This window comes from Chlamydotis macqueenii, chromosome 16 (assembly GCF_036417535.1).
Source record: "Chlamydotis macqueenii isolate bChlMac1 chromosome 16, bChlMac1.mat, whole genome shotgun sequence".
NCBI classification, from domain to species: domain Eukaryota; kingdom Metazoa; phylum Chordata; class Aves; order Otidiformes; family Otididae; genus Chlamydotis; species Chlamydotis macqueenii.
In genome coordinates, this window is record NC_141571.1 from 14,288,490 (window position 1) to 14,307,752 (window position 19,263).

At 48.0% G+C, this 19,263-nt stretch overlaps 1 protein-coding gene across 3 annotated transcripts in view; it reads left to right on the forward strand.

Annotated features, from left to right (window-relative positions):
* The window catches only part of COL20A1 (collagen type XX alpha 1 chain), a 43,310-nt gene that overhangs the window by 3,111 nt on the left and 20,936 nt on the right, over positions 1-19,263 (forward strand). The window contains exons 3-20 of one of the 3 annotated variants that reach the window (XM_086760585.1): positions 1,167-1,310; positions 1,552-1,710; positions 2,090-2,290; positions 3,517-3,672; positions 4,207-4,326; positions 4,502-4,666; positions 6,477-6,641; positions 7,989-8,161; positions 8,744-8,873; positions 9,380-9,525; positions 10,418-10,541; positions 11,006-11,145; positions 11,354-11,483; positions 12,004-12,146; positions 13,265-13,397; positions 17,371-17,513; positions 18,160-18,289; positions 18,582-18,638. In XM_086760585.1, coding sequence (XP_086616711.1) covers positions 1,167-1,310; positions 1,552-1,710; positions 2,090-2,290; positions 3,517-3,672; positions 4,207-4,326; positions 4,502-4,666; positions 6,477-6,641; positions 7,989-8,161; positions 8,744-8,873; positions 9,380-9,525; positions 10,418-10,541; positions 11,006-11,145; positions 11,354-11,483; positions 12,004-12,146; positions 13,265-13,397; positions 17,371-17,513; positions 18,160-18,289; positions 18,582-18,638 — 2,559 coding nt within the window. The remainder of the gene's footprint in view (positions 1-1,166; positions 1,311-1,551; positions 1,711-2,089; positions 2,291-3,516; positions 3,673-4,206; positions 4,327-4,501; positions 4,667-6,476; positions 6,642-7,988; positions 8,162-8,743; positions 8,874-9,379; positions 9,526-10,417; positions 10,542-11,005; positions 11,146-11,353; positions 11,484-12,003; positions 12,147-13,264; positions 13,398-17,370; positions 17,514-18,159; positions 18,290-18,581; positions 18,639-19,263) is intronic. The other 2 variants (XM_086760586.1, XM_086760587.1) reach the window with 2 other exon arrangements.

Genomic DNA, 19,263 nt, shown 5'->3' on the forward strand with positions numbered 1-19,263 from the left:
GCTGAACGTGATGGTGTTTGAAGGACACAACGTCCCTCGGCGGGGAGCAATGGTTGGAGGCAACCTTAGTCTCGTCTGGCATTTTGTTTTCAGTTGCTGCCACTCTCCCAGCAAGATGAAGAAGGGAGCTGTGCGGCAGAGCTCTTGTGATCATCCACCCGCTTTTATCTCAGCCCCCACCTGTTTCCCAAGCTGGAGCAGGAGGTTTCTCATTCCTTCTCTGCCCTGCTCCTCCCTGGGCCTCAGCTTGGCAGAGAGCGCGATAAGCATCCCGGGAATGCAGGGAATCCCCGGCGATGTTCCCGGCACGTGCCTGAGGCTTTCCCTCTGCGTAGGCTGAGGAGCTCCGTCTCCAGCCCTAGACATGAACACAGGGATGGCGGGGTCAGAAAGTCATCCCTCTCCATGACCTAAAGCTTGTAGAACTTTCTTAATCAGAGGATTTTAGGGAACTAGTTTGCCCCTCTGCCTTTGTTTTCTGTAGCACAGAGACCTTTGCAGAGCTGCCTTGCTCCATCTACTCAATGCCGTACCAACACAGAAATGCCCCAGTTCCTGGCTGGTCCAGGCATAACAGCCCCAGGACAAGTCCCGCAGACCCAGGACATGGTCTGGGGGGAGTGCTGGCCCCAGAAATGAGCTGTCTCCCCACAGAGAGACATGAGGCTTACAGGGACAGCACGATGAGAATGGCTGGGATAAGTAAAATGAGTCCCAGGTGCCAGTGATGACCTCTGGAGACACCAAGCTACTTCCTCACTTTGTCACACATGACCTGAAGCACATCAGTCGGCTGGATGTTTCAAGAAGCAGTATTTACTAGCAAGTGCCCAGTCTTTACCCTCTGAAGTGTGGCTTTTCACTCAGTGACTCCTTGAGAAATTGGTGAGAGTTGCACTAATGCTGAGTGGGAACTGGATTTCTATTTTGGGCACAAATCAAGGATTAAAAAAACCAAAACCCACAAAATGTAAACATTCTCAACTCTGGATTGGGAAAAAGAGTAAAAATCTGAGATCCACAAAACTAAAAAAAAAAAAAAAAAGAAATATTATTTGATTGAGGTCCCTAGGCAGACATTCCCTGCATTTCAGTGATGCTTTTGCTACTGTCAGCTTAAATTTAAGCTCTAACAGGCTCTGAACTGCGGCTTCATCCCACCTCAGGGGACTCAGAGCAAGAAGTCATGCTGAAAACCAAGACTCCCAAAGCCACAGTGGGGGGGCTGAGCCCTACCAAGGAATACACGCTGCAGGTCTACGTGCTCAACGGCTCCCAGGAAGCCTTGTTCGCCAAGAGGAAATTCGTGAGTAAGTAGAGCGTGCTGCGTTTTACCATTCAGAGAGCTCCTGAAGCTCTTGGAGATGTGGCTCCTAAGAGCTTATCCTCCAGAGTATGCCCTGTAGACCATGCTGCAATCACAGAGGCTGTTACTCTTTTGGTTGGAGGGTTAGAAAGGGGGATGATGAAGACCCGAGGAATGAGGAATGGACTGTGACTCTCAGACCTGTCTAGATGGACTCTCTCTCTCTGTTCTTGGCCTTCCTGCAGTAGAGGACCTAAAAAATGCATCCCAGACTAGAAATAACCGCAGAAATTCAGGAGCTGCGTCAGGAAAGAATCTCACCTCTTCGGGGAGCTCAGCAGCTGAGCACAGTGGGGTGGCAGAGGCCACCCCACCGCCCCTGAACGCCGTCTTGACACAGCCAGGTGGGTGCACTGACCGTCCTGGAGTCACGTTGGATTGACTTTGAGCCACGGCTTCTGCCATGCTACCAGCATCTGTGAGAAATCAAAATGCAGTTTTCAGGGGAACAGTCCTCTTGGGTTTGGAACTGTCTTCAGGTGGCAGCTCTCGCTTTTGGGTCAGGAAGGTTTGCAGCCCTCTCAGAGAGGTATGGATGAAGATGGGCTCCTTTATCTAGCTACCTATTTACATAAAGTTTGTAGGACTTTTATCCCCTTTGAGCCCCCTACACCTCTGTCAAATGTGGCTTAAATTAGCTGATGAGTGGAGCAAGTTGCATGGGGATAACATAGCTGGGGACAACAGTTTTGTTTTTTTTTTTTTTTCCTCTTTGGAGCACAGTAAAGGACAGAGCTGAGAAGAAAAAGCAGAAGGGGACTCATCCAAAGGGCTTAGGAGAAACCACAAGGAACCAGCCCAGTGCAGAGGCCAGTGTGACAGAAGCAACACCAACAACCACAAGATCATCCCCACACACTCCGGCAAACTCAGAGCGAGAGCCTCTAGGGAAAGAAAAACTCACCAAGGATTCATTGAGGCGAGGTGAGAGAGAGGTTTCAAACATGTCATGCTCCCTCTTCCCCATTGTTTTCCCTAATGCTTGTTGAATACAAGCCTTCCATCCCACACCCTGACACCAAGATTTTAAAGAACACAAGTGCTGCTGATAGTACTTTTAATTGGTAGGTCATGCTTTAGGGAACTGGCATGGATCACTGGAGAAGTTTGGAGCTCTGCAGAACATCACAGATTTTAAGGCAAACTAGAGCTAGGCCAAAAATTCCTTCCAGATTATTTAATTTGCTGATTTGCTACTATTCTCTCACTTCATGCTGCCACCTCCCCTTGCTTCTGCCAAATCCGTATAAGAGTAGGTCTCTCTTGAAGAGACCCCTCCCAGCCACGGACATTTCCAAGCCTTCTGACGGGGAGGAGGGCATCAGTGATGTCTGCAACCCAGCCTGCTCCTGGCCTTGTTCTTCATGTTTCACAGATAACTGATCCATGATGACCCTTCGCATTCACCAGTTGAAATAAGCAGGGCAGATGGCTCACAGCACTGTTGAAGTGGTGGGAATGGGATTGGCCAGACCATCCTCATTTGGTCCCTTGAGACCAGCAGGGATCCATGGCTGTAAGAAGAGATAGGAGAGTAAACTCGTTGCAGCCTGCTGAACCTTGATGGTATCATCTACTTCCCTCAACCAAAGATGGAAAATATCCCATCTGAAAAATATTCAAGAAAGATGCATTTGATCAGCAACATGACGTATTATCCTCCGTTATGCTGCAGGCCTGGGGTGGGGAGAAAGGCAGGGCTTGAGTATTTATAAGACCAGCAGGTTTTTATGGAAAAATTTGATTTAATATAAAGTCACGAAATAATTATAGCCCACAGGGGATCTCGCGATGGAATGGAATTAAGCAATCACCTGCAATTCTTGGAGACTTAGGCTAGATAAAAGGGAAGCACTGGGCTGGGGCTGAGATGTAATGGAGCTGACAGCTTGCAGAGAGCAGTGCTGGGGCTAGGCACAGCTTCCTGAGAGCTTTAACCCGTTCTTTGCAGAAACGCCACTGCCTAACACTCAGTTTCTTGGTACTGACATGGGTTACCCTTAGCCACGGGGTTTTCCCAGAATGCTGGGATGCGTCAGGCTGGCAGAGGGTCCAATCCACCAGCTGGATTTGCTTTTATTCTTAAAACTGAAACATTTTTTCCTCCTTCACTATTGCTTCTCTCAGTATCAAATCTTATCCCCCTCCAGGCTCCCAGTTTCAGTGTGACACATCTGCAATGACTGATATCGTCCTGCTTGTGGATGGATCTTGGAGCATCGGACGCAACAATTTCAAGCTCATTAAGGAGTTTCTGAGCAATTTGATTTCCCCATTCAGTATTGCCCAAGACAAGATAAGAGTAGGTAGGAAACTTTCCTCTTTCCTGACCTTGAGGAGGCTACGTTCGAAGGGGCCTTGGTTCTATTTCTGTGGTTATGTGCTTCGAGGAGGTTTCATTCCGTTAGGATGGCGTCCTGCTTGCCGCTCTCCACAGCTTTTCCCATCTGGTGGCAAGCTCTGGCATCTAGTGGCTGTGAGCAATAGCTGCACAGTGAGCAGAAGCAATGTCTTCTGGGCAGCACCAGGTCTGGCACTGATGCTGAGACATGTGTGGGATTTGCTGCCTACCTCTGCGGAGGTGCTCGGCCGCCCCAGCATGGCGCAGACAGATGCGCGATGCTGCGTCGGAGCTGCTTTGGGTTCAGCTAAGAACTGCTTCCAGTTCTGAGCGATGCTAACCCCATCAGACAGCCCTGGCCAGGCTGTGCGTGAAATCAGGAGAGCCTAAATCCTTCCCACTCCTTGCAGCTGCCTAGTTTGACCCCAATTAACACTGAGAATTTATCAGAGCAGTTTAGCTTGGCTTGCGCAATGCCGATAGCTCTTGCCTTCCCCAGGGCTGTCCCAGTACAGCAGCGATCCCCGCACAGAGTGGGATCTGAGCACTTACTCTACGAGGGACCAGGTGCTGGAGGCCATGAGGAATCTGCGGTACAAGGGCGGCAACACCTTCACAGGTAACTCCATCCCGCAGGTCTCTGCTAAAGGATCCGTGCGGCTGCAGAGGGGGAAGATGTTCCCATGGGATGACATTCTCCATGGGGAACAAGGCCGCTGGGAACAGAGAAAAGAGTGAAGGTGGGGGCTTGTCTGTGTGGCTGTAGCACATCCTCTGTCTCTGCTCCTCCCCAGGTCTGGCGCTGACCCACGTCCTGGAGCAGAATTTGAAACCTGACGCTGGTGCCCGGCTGGAGGCTGAGAAATTGGTAGTCCTCCTGACTGATGGAAAATCCCAGGATGATGCCAACCTGGCTGCTCAGACGTTGAAAAACCTGGGTATAGAGATATTTGCCATTGGTAAGATCACAGCCACGAATAAGCTGCGGGACAAAGCCAATCTACTTTCAATCTTCTCCAAATGGAAGCTTACATTCCCTCAACTTTGATAGCAGCACCCTGGGGCTGTAAAACTGAGGTAGTGAGTGAGACCTCATTACGTTGTGGCTAAGATGAAAATTAAACCATTTATTCAGCACAGGCAGTGTCTTCAAGGGTGATTTTATTTGTTTAGAAAAAAACATTTATTCGCATGAGAGATTTCTTACCTCCCATCTAAAGACCTTCACAAGCCTCAGAGACTTGTGCCATGAGAATAAAATTTGCAACTCTGGAATTAGGGAAGAGAACATTGTACTGGGGAGGGCAGGAGACCTCCTTTATAATTACTGCCTCTCACAGCTTTCCACTTCTGTAATAACATTATCTACTCTTTGCTATCTGGCAGCAGTAATGACACACAAAATGGCCTTGAGCAGCTCTGTCCTTGATGACTGAAGTCTGCTAGGGACTGGTACATGAGCAGTAAAGTTGCATAGCAAACTCTCCCAAAATTGCAATCCTCACAACTTTAAATGCCAGTTTGTGTTGGGAACACACAAGTGAGGGTTTATTGCATAGGGTTATGTACGTAAGTGGCTGGCACTGCGAATTCCTTCATGGACTGAGTGGAGATGCTGAGCCTCAGCTGTATATTGTGCAGCACAACAGACTAACATCTGTGTGCCTGACATCACTTGAAGATCTGTTCTGGCTGGGGTCTTTGCCTTTCCTCTTTGGTTACAGAATCATAGAATAGTTTGGGTTGAATGGGACATCCAAAGCCCATCCAGTCCAACGCCCCTGCACGGAGCAAGGACGTCTCCAACCAGATCAGGTTGCTCAGAGCCCCGGCCAACCTGGCCTGGAATGTTTCCAGGGATGGGGCATCTATTACCTTTCTGTTCCAGTGTTTCACAGTGTTTCCAGTGCCTCCCTGGAGCCTTCTCTTCTCCAGGCTGAGCAACCCCAGCTCTCTCAGCCTGTCCTGGCTAGAGGAAGATCATGCAGATTCCTCGCGACCTGAGTGTTAGTCTTAAAAGCACCTTGGTTCTTATTGCAACAGCAAGGGGGAAGCAGGCTAGCAAAGCTGTTAAGGTAATGGTCTTGGACTTGAGAAACCAGACGAGATCCCCATCTCGTGATTGGTGGTAATGCTTGGGCAATGTTAGGGTGACCTTAAGCCTAGCACTGGGAAGCAAAATCAGTTGTGTGCTGTGGGGCTTGGTCTGCAGAGGGTTAATGAGGATGCGGAGCAGAAAGATAGGGATGGAGGATGCTCTGTGATGGTGAAGTTCTGCTAAAAAAAATGGTGTGCTTTTCGCTCATCTCTGACTTTCTTGAAATGCAGTGTGATGTTCTGATGAACAACAGACTCCCTGTGTGGAATGCTGGCACCTCATAAATATAAAATTGTTTATTCATTCACTCCTTCCCCTGTTTATGACAATTGCCTCTTAGGGTGAAAAAGATCTGCCTTCCTGGTAGCAAAGCCTGCAAGTGATGAGGAGGCAGGAAAACAGAAGGAGGATTCACTGACTGTCTCCAGGCCACAGAATTTCTGAGTTTGTTGCATTTAAAGCCTTACCCAGGCTGGACTGAGGCTGTTGCTGCAGGAAAGCCCAAGGCCATTCTCAGACATCACCACCCCACTGGAATGACCAGGAGGCTCTACTTGGAGAGCAGGATGATGGAGGACCCATCCTGGCCCTGAACAAACAACACAGAAGCAGGAGGAAGAAGCTGCTCCTCTCTGGGGTTTTCTCAGTCTCGTTCTCTGCTCTGGTTGCAGGGGTGAAGAATGCGGATGAGGCAGAGCTGAAGCAGGTGGCCTCAGAGCCGCTGGAGCTCACGGTGTACAACGTGCTGGATTTCCCACTGCTGAGCTCTCTGGTTGGCAGGCTCACCCGGGTCCTGTGCACCAGGATCAAAGAGAAGAGCAACAAGGAAAAAGCAGGTGAAGTGAAACCTCCTCAGTGATGGTTACCCTTCCTTCTGCTCACCATCCACCTTCCTTGCCATCAGGATTGACCCTTTCTCATACCTTTCCCTCCATGAGCTCCACCACCCTGTTAGCATCACTTAAATCTTCTCCTCCAGTGCTGATCTCCTTGCTCTCTTGCTGCTTGACAATGGTCCTTGCCACAGCCATTTGTTGGCCAGTTTCTCCTGTGATCGTTGTCTTCTACAGGACCCTCTGGATGCAGTTCTTCCACTTTCACTCCACTGCAGACTCCCTGCTGTCTCTAACAAGTCACAGAGAGTCTTTACCTGTAGATGTTTCCTTTCTGATGCTCTTGGTTTAGTTATCTGCTTTTGGCCTGTGAGCCAAAGCAAGCAACAGACCTTCCTACCAGGGGTTTGGCTAACTGTTGGTGAATATAATCACCTAATGACAAGAACCGCCTTTGTAGGGAAGAGGGGACTTTTTTTTCCCTCTCCCATTGTCATATGGTGTGATAAATGCATTGTAACTGTCTCCTTTTCTGAGTTTCTTCCAACCAAGAGGAGGCAGAAAAAGCAAAAGAGCTAATTTGAGAATATATTAGGGAAAGTGTGTGGAAGAAATGTAGAGGTAGAAAGAGGAGATGATAAAACATATAAATACATTATTCTTTTTTTTCTCCACACTTTAAATGATGGATCTCCAAGACATTTTCAAGTTAAAAACAAACAGCCTATTTCTTTTGCTGGAGAACAGCTTGTGTGATGAATAAGAGAGTGAAGAACCACTCCAGATGTTAGATTAGATCCTCAGGAGAGGTATAATGTACATATTTCCGTCTCTCTCTGCTCTAAGATTGACCTAAGGAGAACGGTAAAGTCTAACTAACTTTCAAGCATATTTTTATTTTAATGCTGTGGAGATTCATATAAATAAATTGATTAATCCTCACTAATTTGTACTTGTTTTCTATAGTTAGACACTTTTAAAAAGTGCAGATTAGGGTAAAGATTAATTGCTCAAAAAAGAAACCAAAATAACTTCTGCTCCTGCATTTTGACAAATTTTCATGATTGAAGAAAGCTGGGTCTTCTTTTGGCTACAGTCAAAAATTCAGACTTGTGTTGAAAAAATGTTCCCAGCACCCAGCAAAATACACAGCCTGTTCTCTGTGGAGTATTTATGTTCTCTGTATGCCCAGTTTTAAAATGTTTATTTCAGAGCAGTTTGGAACAGTTTCTCTATAGAGGAGGAGACTGTAACTTGATTAGAAAAACGTCACTCACATTTATGAGCTAGAATGTACATTTGGCATCAGAAGTCTGACTATAAGAAAGTAACTGTGGTTTTAATTCCTAGGCAGTACTGTGAAAGATCTCCCTGTGAACACGGGTCCCCAGCTGAGCCCAACTGACCTCAAAATATCGGCTGTGACCTCAAAGAGCATGCACTTGACCTGGAGCCCTCCTCCGAGGCCACCAAAAAAATATCGAGTTGTCTATTATCCATCTAAGGGTGGTAGCACCAAAGAGGTGAGAGACCTTCCTCTGGAGATCTGACACTGCAGTGTCTTCCAGATGGTGGCTGGGAATTTAAGTAGACTTGAGTTGACAAAGAGATGAGGGTAGAGGTGCAGTTCTTGTGGGACATTCGCGAAAGCCAGAGATGAAATTAAATGGAGAGGAAACTGGATAAATATCTTGCTAGAAATACCTCAAGGCATGCCAACATCAATTTTTCTCTTACGCAGTGTTATCTGCTTCCTAAAGCATCTGTTTTGACTCAAAGAGGGCACTCAGGTACACAGAGCTGTCCAAGGATGCTCATCTGTGATAGATATGACTCAGAAAAGCAAATACAAATTGTTGATGGATTTCCGTTGATCTCAGTAAGAGCACAATTAAGAAAGGACACGAATGCTTATTGCCTCCTACCACTCTATTTTGGGGAGATGCTAGCTGGCACAAAGCTCAGAGGGCAACTGGACTTCATGTTTCTGGGCACAGATCTACCAAAAAGAAGCCATGTTTGCTAGGGAAGGCCAGTTCTGACGTTCCTTTGCTAGAAAGCAGCTGGCACCTCCCCATTTTGACAGCCCTGCTTTGTGCTTTCAGGTGGTTTTAGATGGAGAGATCTCGTCTTTGCGGCTTTCCAATCTGACCTCGCACACGGAGTATCTGGTGTCGGTGTTTCCTGTTTACGACATGTTTGTTGGGGATGGGCTGAGAGGCATCACCTCCACATGTAGGTCGTGAGTAGACAAAATTGTGCCGATGCATGGTTACGATAGGTGATCAAAGCCCGTTCTTCGCGACCATCTCAGACTGGAGCCCGACATTGTATTTCCTCCCCCCTTCCTCAAGTTCAGTCTGTCTACAGCTATCTCTATCTGTGGAGATATTCAGAATTTGACCAGACAAGATGCTGAGCAACCCGCTCTTTGAGCGGCTGGTTGGACCAGAGACCTTCAGGGACCCCTTTCCACTGACATCATTCTGCAAAGGAGACCACTGATGTGGCAGTAACACATTGTGCTAAAAATATCTTACAACCCCTTGCTGTTTTTTTTTATCCTTGAGCTCCAAGTGAATTAAACCTGTTCTCTATAAAGTGGCAGCTCCACTGTGTTAGATGGGGGGTAGATGTCCACCAGCTTGCAGTAGCTGTGCAAAGCCAGGTGTCCTCTGGGATTTGAGCTGTCGCAGACCTCCCACACTGAAGATCTCCTTCTGCCTTGTTTTCCCCCTCAGTGCCTTTGTCTTCCCCACGCTCCCTGCGCGTCTTGGAGCTGACCCACAACAGTATCAGGCTGAGCTGGAAAGCAGCCCAGGGAGCCACGCAGTACCTGGTGCTCTGCTCCGCAGCCCCCGACGGAGCGGAGGACTACACGAAGGAGGTAGAGTTCATGAGAATAATGATAATCTCATTTTTTATCTCCATCTGGGCTGAGCTTAGTTGCAGCTCTAACATTTGTAAGCTGATACCATGTGTTTAAAAAAAAAAAAGTGTCAGCATTATTGCCAGCAACATCTTTCATGGATTTTTTTTATTTTTTTTTAATGGTGTGTCTCAAAGTGATTTACAACTGTGAGGGTTTCACGTGGGAAATTAAGGCACAGGGAGAGAACCAATGGCCTCATGGGGCCCTGGAAACTCAGGCACTCAGCTTGCATCTCTGCAGCCTCAACTGTAGCTGCTGTATCCTTGAGGCTATATACATGAATGTCTTTGCTTTGTTTATCTTAAACTGTTAATTGGAAATTTATTAGGGTAGTTTTCACTGATCTCTAAAACAGAGCTACAACACTGCGTAAGAATAAAACAACGCTCGATGAATGGAAAATCCTTAAAAACATCTACGATCCCTTTGCCATGCGTGCGTTTTAGTGAGTTATTTGGAGCACTTGTAGTCAGAGGATATGAATTAAAAAAGTAAATAGTGGGAGGAATGTGTATTATCTCTTGGACTCGGATTCCCCCCCTGTGAATGCACGGCAATAGAAACAATTGCAGGATGGTTTTCAAAACAGAACTTAATTGCTTATACTCAGCTTTCAGCGCATAATTGTGTTTTTTTAAGATTTAGAACTTTAGAAGAGAAACCAACATTTAAAGTTGTATTTCAGCACATTAGAACACTTTTGCAGTTACCTGACCTACGTGCTGTAAGGGTGCAGGCATCCCCTTAGCGTACCCACCGCCTGTGTCTCTGTAAGGTCTTGCTCTGTTGCGGGCGTTGGTGGGTACCCCAGAACTGAAGGACCCCCAGAGCATCTCTCTGTTGGCAGGTGAAGGTGGCCCAGCCTGAGGTGCTGCTGGCAGGGCTGTCGCCCAGCACGGAGTACTCGGTCGCGGTGTATGCGATGTATGGGGAGGATGCGAGTGACCCGGCCAGCATCCAGGAAACCACCCGTAAGTGGATTTAATAGCTTGCTGAGTCGTTATTGAACACTTACAGCAGGAGAGATGCGTTAAAAGAGATGCTTCCCATACTGTGTGCGTGGCTTCTAAACATGCTGCCTCCTCCTTGCCTGATCCTTAGTGAATAATGGTCCCCAAGGGGATCCCTAATTACTGTGAAAGAGTGATTTTTTTAAATTTTATTTTATTTTTTTTTCTTCTGGCAAAAGAACTAGTGAAAGAACTGTTCCCTGAGCTCCTTTGAGGAGAAAAAGGGAATTATTTGGCTGTTTCTTCACCTAAAGGCCTTTCATGACATCACATATGGTAGTGACATAACGAGAACATTTTCCCACACGGTGAATGAGTTTCTTATTTCAAGGTGGGGTCGTCTAAGAGTGGCAGGAGGCAACTGGTGGCGTTGCCATTGTGCAGCCTGTGAAAGCTCGGAGTGCTGTCACTAACTGTTGTTGCAGTGGCCTTGAGTCCTCCCAGATACCTAAGCTTCTCCGAGCTCAGCCACGCGTCCGTCCGAGTCAGCTGGGAGGCCGCCTCTCCGGCCGTGAAAGCTCACCGCGTCGCCTATGTTTCTAGTAGAGGGAGCAACGCTGGGGAGGTGAGTCCTTAGGGGCTTGGGGGAAGGAAAAGAAACTTGGGAGGTCGGATACAGCCTTGTTCTCCTTCAGCTGCAAGGAGGGCTTCTCTGCTGGCAGTGTCTTAACTCTGAAATGGGCACTTTTGGAGCAGTTGCCGCCCACATGCTAACCCCTCTGCAGCTGTCCCCATGCTCCTCTCCAAATACTCATACAACTCATCCGCTGCAGGTAGAGGTTCCTGGCACGGCAACATCCACTGTCCTGAGACCTTTGTCCTCCCTCACCCAATACTTCATCAGCGTCCGATCCACGTACGAAGAAGGGGACTCCTTTCCAATTACTGGCAATGTTACCACCTGTAAGTAGGGAATGGGAAGGCTTTTGGTCCCAGTAACAGGTGACAAAGGTGGCTTGCGTGTGTCTCAACTGGGATGTTTTGAAGACCAGTCCCAGCAGCTCGTGGCCAAAACCCTTGCAGAAAACCCAGATGACTGTTGTTCTTTTTGTGTGGAATATGTCCAGCTGTGTTATGTTTAAAATGAGGTGGAGGGAGTAAACAAAGGTAGCAAATGAAGAAAAAGCGTGACATCTCACTAACCACTGTGTCCTTGAGAGCCCTCCTAGCATTCTCCCCTTTACAATACCACCGTGTGTCCTCTACACAAATGAGATAATCTTTAATTAGGGTTTTAAAAATAATTTACCCCGCGCTGTCCTGATGGCTGTTGTCATATGGGTCTGAAGAAGTGAAAGACAGGCTGGTTTCAGACATCTGCCTGGTTGACGTTTTGCTCCCCGACCATCTGCTCCCCACCTTGGCTCTGACAAGGCGCTGTCAGTGCCTGCGCTTCACCGTGTTTTCCTCCTGCATCCCTCAGTAAAGGTCCCCCCGCCGCGTGCGCTGAAGGTCACCGAGCTCTCGGGGAACAGCCTCCGACTGCAGTGGGAAGCTGTCGCTGCCTCCGATGTGGTTGTCTACCAGATCAAATGGAGCACAGCTGGTGGAGGGAACCCTCAGGAGGTATGGACTCACCACAGCTCTGGGGAGACTTGGGTTGGCTTTGTGCCTGCTTGATGACTCTGAACTCACCTGCAAGAGTGGCATAGGGAGGTGCAAAACTATTCAGGCTAATGCACTCGAGAAATTAAACAGTTCAGCACCCAGTGGAGGAGCCTATGGAATAAGGCAGGGTCTGTGCTGGGTCTGGCTCTGTTCAGTGGAGTGGTCACCTTGAGTGCTGGAAGCGAGAGGGACAGCAGGACGGCAGGGTTGGAGTCCCATGGGCTCTGGGAAGATTGCAGAAGTGTTCTGGGAAAACTCAAGGATGAAATTCAATAGGGACAAGGAGAAAGTATCAAGCTTAGGCAGGAATAATTAACTACAGGTATACAGGATGTAGAACAAATGGCTAAGAAGCAATTCAGTAGAAAAAGATCTGGGTTTGCAGTGAATCATCAGCCCACAATGTCAAGGTGTTGTGGAAAAGACAAAGATAATACTCAAGTATTTACAGCTAGAGGTGTCGCCTCTAAAACAGAGGAAGCGACTTCTGCTCTCCTCGGTGCTGGTAAGCACCAACTGCTTTTGGGTTCCTGCTCTTCAAGAAGGGTGAGGCCCAGCTGAGGAGCACACAGAGGAGAATGAGCAGAGACAGAGCTGACGTGGGAGAGGCAGGGATGGACCTCTTCCATCCCACCCCCCATTTACAGTATGAGTGCAAACTGCAGTTTTAATGGTGTTTCCATACACGAGTCTCTCATGCCATGCTTTGCATCTGGGCTGGAACAGGGGCGTACTGGGGCTTCTGTCCCCAGCACACCTAAAAGCTGGAAACGGAGCAAGGGGATTTCACGCTGCAGGCAGGCTGACCGCCCTGTGTCAGAGCTCTGCATTGTGGTACTGGAGCAGCTGCTGAACATAACTGGGTAGCGACGCATGGGCATCTGCTCCGCATGAATCAGGGCTGGAGTTTTGCCTTTGCTTAGATGTGTGCAACCCACAACAGTAGGCTTTGTCCCCAAAGTCCAGTGCCAACTCATTTGTGCCTATGGGTGATCTGTGAGACAGACACTTGGACAGCATGAAGTGGCCTGGGGATGCCTGGGAACCTGTCTGACTCATTTCTTCCCCCACTACAGCTCTCCATTGCTGGAAACGTGGCAACCGCTGTCCTGCCAGGCCTGCAGAAGAACACCGACTATAAAATATCCATCTGGGCCTATTACAAAGATGGTGCTCGAAGTGACACGGTTTCCATCCAGCACAGGACCAGTAAGTGATCGGCGCTCGTTATCCACAGCCTGGGGATAACAAAGAGGGCACGGGATGCCTCAGAACCTGTCACAGACCAGCAGCTCAGATCTGGTCGTCTCCAGCTCTGAAAACCCAAACTTGAATGTCTGAAAGCAGCTAGAGATATTTAGACTTCCATCTTAGTGTGTTCTGAGTTTGTCCTGAGAAGAATAGGCTGGGCAAACATAAGCAGGCTGGCGCATCTTGCAGGGATGTGATACCCTTGCAACGTGGTTTGTGAAGAATACTTTGCTTTCCCCCCTCCACTTCTCCATAGCATGTTGATGCAAATGAATGGGCTTTCTGCGGGGTGTTCAGCCGAACGCGTCACTGTGCTGCCCGTTAGAAAAATGTTGTCTGTTAGGGAGGGCGAGGATTTCTTCAGCTACGTCACTGCTGCGCTGTGCTTCATCTGAGGGCACTTACAAAAATGAGAGAATCCTGCAGGCAGAATGCCTGGAAGCATTATCTAAATCTTGCAGGGTAGGAGGTTAAAAAGTAGCACTCCCAGAGGCCCTCTTAATTAATTATTGCCTCTATAATGGCTTTGTTGGCAGTGAATGGAATACAATTCATTCAACTGCAGCAATCCTCTCCTTCTCCATCTCTCAGCTCTCAACCTCCTTCACAGAATAAACTCCTTTAGGCTGGTGTTGAGCGGATGAAGCTCAGAGTAAATGGCAATCTTGGAATAAGAAGCTCAGGTTTTATTAATAGTGAATAATAACAACATTCATTTATAGAAAGCTGCCTCAGGCAAGTACCTAGGAGCTGCATACTGACAAAAAAAAAAAGAAAGAAAAAACAGCATCCTACAGGTATATAACGATAAAGAGACAATTAGAGCTATTTAGGGGCTTCGGAAAATGAACGTTTTAAGTCATGAATGTCAGAGGAGATCCTTCAGCCCACTGCAAATGGCATGCGATGGTGCCCTTCTGGGCATATTTGAAGAAGCCAGTCCCTGCTGGCGATGGCACCCCGGTGAGACACGGGAGGCAATTTGACTTCTGCTTGTCAGCTGCTGCCCTTGTTGAGGAACAAGGATGCCTCAGGGATATCAGACTTGGCCTTGCTGCACGAAGAGAGCAAAGCTCTCAAAGAAATCGGGTGTGCAGCCAGGTGAGCAAACTGAAGTCTCAGTGCCTGGGTGCTGCTCTTTGGCTTGCATGAGCAGTCAGGACAGTGTCACAAACTTCTCAGGGCCAACAGTCGCATGTGCAATCAATGTCTTTGCTGATGATTCTTTCTTTTTAATGTTTAAAGTAAGAAGCGCCCATAGGGGAGAAGTTGCACAGGAGAAGGGACGGATGATGGTTTCCAGGAGGCAGTGCTGATCTTGGACAATTCAGAGGATATCTGTGGGTGCCAGCAAATTCAATAAGGCTTGTGCAAGACATGTATGGGAAGATGGGGCACTAAGCAGGTCTGCAGGAAATTCTGGGATATGGTTATACTTGAAACCTTAGCTATTTCAAGCAAAATCTACCACCTTCTCCTGTGCACTTGCAAGTGGTTAGGGTGACCAACAGGTCAGTCTACATGTCAGACCTGGTGAATGGTAACTCATTCAGCTAGAGCATGACAATCTCTTATGTTATCTGGAAAGCCCTAAACCCTTGGTTTGATTTTTGTCATCCCTCTCCACCCTAATTTTCATCATAAAATAAAATTCTAGGGGCTGAAAATGCCAATGAAAGCTACCTAGTTCTCCTCAGGATGGCAGACTTTGCATTGCAGCCTGGTGAATCAGGTTGTGCTGAACAAAACCAGAAGTACGCGTTAGAGGAGACTGAGGAGCCATTCTTCCTTTCATCATTGCTTTGCTCTTCTCCTCTCTTGGCAGCATCCTCATATATAGGAATAGGTCAAGTCATGAAGTTTCTGTTAAAAATGTCTCAGCAGAATTTGCAAGAAATGCTGAAGTTTAAGGGCAGTGGCTGAAGTGAAACTCAGCAGGAAGCACTGGTAACACAATCTTCTCACCTCATCCTTCATCCTCCCTGGAATACTTTCTTCTTTGAAGGTTAAGGGAAAAAAAATGCCAGGTCAGAGCAATGCTATTTGTACCCTGGTTTTGTAAAAGGGATCCACGTTCCTCCCCTGGGGTGAGGTGAGGGCACCAAGTTCGTTACATCCAGGACCGCTTGCCCCCTCGCCCCACCTGAAACCCCTGTTTCAAGGCCAAATGGGTTCTGGTCAAGGGACCCTGCAGACCCTGCTCCCTGCAGCTTGGATGGGAGCTGCTGCGGGAGCTGGGCTGAGCCACCCTGGCCGACTTTGCACTGATGTGGGTTACAAAGTGCTTATGTGCCCCGTTCCTCTAGCTGAGCTGTGCCAGCAGCAGCTCCAGCCTGGGGCTGATAAACATCTTCAAGTTCTGTAACGAGCTCCTGAATGAGCTCTTCCTAGCAGAGGACACACTGCAAATAAAAGGGATTGAAATGTGGGGAAGAAGCTTCAACCTATGGCAGTGAGGTAAAAAACATGCCTTACATAGTCATTGCAGATGGATATTTTGATGGAATGGATTCCAGGGTTTTACTCTTATTTGAAAATGTGCCTGTGATGCTGGTTAGACCTGAGAGCAAGCAGCCTGGGATTCCTGCTGTGGAGGAGCAGAGGTCCAAGAGGTAATCGGAGGCACAGATGGTGTCCTCTGTGTCAGAGAGGCTTCTTTGCTCCTGGGCAGCTTTGGGAGGTGACCCTTCCCCTGGCTGTCAGATCCATGCCATCAAATTCTGCCGGGCCTGGGGGCTTTCCAGGATAAACCCAACTCAGAAGACTTTCCCTAACTTTCCCTTTGTTCACTGAAACAGAGCCTCACACACCTCAGCTGAAGGAAATAGCCCATGCAGCCAGCGAAGATGCAGAGGTGTAGCACAGCACTAAGAATAGTGCTGCTGCAGTGACTTTACCTCCCCCACTTGTTTTCTTCTCCGCTTTACCTCGCGGTGATGCACGGCAACAGCCTCCAGCCTGTTTCAGCTGCCAGCAAACGTGGTTCAGCTCCAGTGAAAATAAGCTCATATTATACAGAAAAGGGATGGAGGATGGATGAAGACACAAGTGATCTCCATTCGACCTGTGCTCTGAGGTCACCCTAAGCTGTGCTGGGTGAGCAGAAGAGCCAGACAGGTAAAACTGCAGAACAGAAATCGCACAGCCTGGGTGCGCATCCCTGAGTGTCTTCAGGGCTCACAACCATTTTTAGTCTCTTCTGAATAAAATGCTTCCTTTTCTTTGTCCAAGACTTTTCTACCTTCACACCAGCATGGGTTCAAGGCCAGACATATGCCTTTATGCTCAGCCCATCACCTATCTGGGATACATCTGTACATCCCAGTGCAGGGCCAGAGCAGGGAGAATAGCTGGGGCGCTGTACGTGGTCCCCTCCCCAGGGCTGTGGGTGGTGGTGTGAGAAGCGCTAGACAAAACCGGTGTGTGCTGGCTGCTCTGGGATTCCCTAAAAACAATTTTAAAACAGAAAGAAAAGCTGGAAAATATTATAAATTGTGATAGGTTAACTCTGAAGTGCGATCCAGGCTTATCCGGCAATCGAGATGTTTGTCCAGTGTGTCTCTAGATCTTTGATGAAATTCAATTGCAGTTTGGGTCTATTAAAATGTTTCCTTCAGTGTTTGTACAGAAAGGATCTCTCTTCCTTGTGCTTCCAGGACTCTTCCCTCTTTCTAAGATTTTTCCCATGTCCTAGGCTTTGAATTATTGAATGCTTGAGTTGAACTGTGTTGCACTCGGCCAATGCTCATCCCTCCAGGATCTGTTTTCTCTCTTGCCTGGTCCCCAGGGTGACTGCTGCTGCTTCAAGCACTGGTTAGCAGCACAGCAGAGCGCTGAGATGTTCGGAAACATGCCTGGAAGCAAATGCTGCTCTCCCTGTTAGTAGTTACTGCCTGCTCTTTATACCGTTCACCTTTAATCCCTGCCGCAGATTCCCGGAGCCCGCCCACCAACCTCTTCATCGACTCCGAGACCCCCACCAGCCTCCAGGTCCACTGGACCCCTCCCGACGGCCGCATACAGCACTACAAAATCACCTACAACCCTGTTTCTGATGCTGGTGCTCAGCAAACAGTAAGTCTCCAGCTCCTTTGTAGGTGACAGGCACCGGACCAGAGGGACATGGGGACAATTTCATCCCAGGGGAATTCTGCTGGTTCCAGTGGGGCTTACATAAGGATAGCTGGGTTGCAGGACTACAAAAACAAGTCTCTTCCCCTGACTTGCTGGATGTTGCTTTGTGAAGAGGACCTCCAGGTTTCTTTGTTATTGAGGTATTTGTGTCTATCAAAGCTGCTAATAACGCAACTTTGTCCCCTCCCTGAGCCGGGGTGGGGTATGCTTGGAGGCAGAGGGGCAGAGAATAAACCTACCGCCCCTCTGACTTACGGAGGTCAAACGTTAACTTTTCAAAACACAGATTTTTCTACTCAAACCCAGACCGGTTACCATGTTATAAAGCACTTCTGATGCATTTGCCTGGGGAATGTTGGGGTCTTTACGTAGGGAAATGCTCTTCCCCTGGCCACGGCTTGTCCAACGCATAGCCAGGCTCCCTTGGCTTGCTCTCGCCGTTGCCTGAACTGCGCAGGGATGCTGCCCTGAGCCCCGCTGTCCCAGGACTCGCCACTAGACCCCCTCCACATAACCCTGCGGTGTGAGTAAGAGCTATAACAGGAAGCCTGCCCAAATGTCAGGCTCTTTCTCCACCCCGCTGTAGATCATGGCTCCGGGCAAAAGCAACAGTGTGACCCTGCAGTCGCTGCTGCCTGATCGAGCCTACAAGGTGATCGTTTCTGCCATCCACTACACAGGAGAGAGCGAGGTCACGTCCACAACAGGACGGACGGGTAAGTGCATGAGAACATTCGTGTTCTTCATAACCTTCCACATCGGTATTGAGGCAATCTCTACTGGGGCAGCAATGTCCTTGCTGGCACTGGGCTGTGGCCAAGGCTAGGGTTTTGCTCAGCAGGATCGATCTTTTCCTTGAAAAAGGAAAATCGTGCCCCAATTTCCATGCTCCTGTGCGTTATTGGCAATTCCGGGATGACTGGGAAGGGCTGGTGACCAACTGGGTCTCAAGCCAGGCATCGCCATCCTGAACAACAGAGCTTAGATGTGCATTGCTTTCTCTTTCAGCTCCTGTGTTGTCTAAATTCCCTTCGATACGAGGATACATTCCATCTAAAACAGAGGGTAAATAGCTTCCTGTAAAATCTAGCTTTTTTTTTTTTTTTTTTTTCCTTCCCCAGTAGCAAATGGCACAGCGTGGGCTCTGCAGGGCAGGCAGGAGTGGGTATGTCACTTCTTGACAGATGCCTCTGGGGACCAGAAATGACACAACAACTTCTTAAAATCAGAGTCAATTAGTAAAGAGACGGACAGTATTTTTACAGGATTTCTGTACGACTTGACCAAAATGGAGCAAAGGGAATGATGACGTGTTTTAAATTAAAGTTCCCTATAAAGTCTCATATTAAATTTAATGAGTATATGTTTTCATAACTGATACAAAGCAAACCATGAAATGGATTGGTGAGAAATGTTGAATTCACAGGGCTATAAAAAGTTGTTAAGCAGCAAATATTAGAATACAGATATTGTGGTAGTAATGCCTTTTCCTGTCTATTTGAAAAGATTCTAAACAAAAGTTCAGTTTTAAAAATAATAGAGGGAAGCCACAAAGGAAGAATGAAACTAATTAGATGAGAAAATTTGAGTTTGTACCCAACAAAGAATATATTGGGCTATGTTTTCAGGTGGCTTATGGAGGAAATCTGCAGGTGTTCAGATCACAGTGGAAGAGTCCTGTGAACTTCCA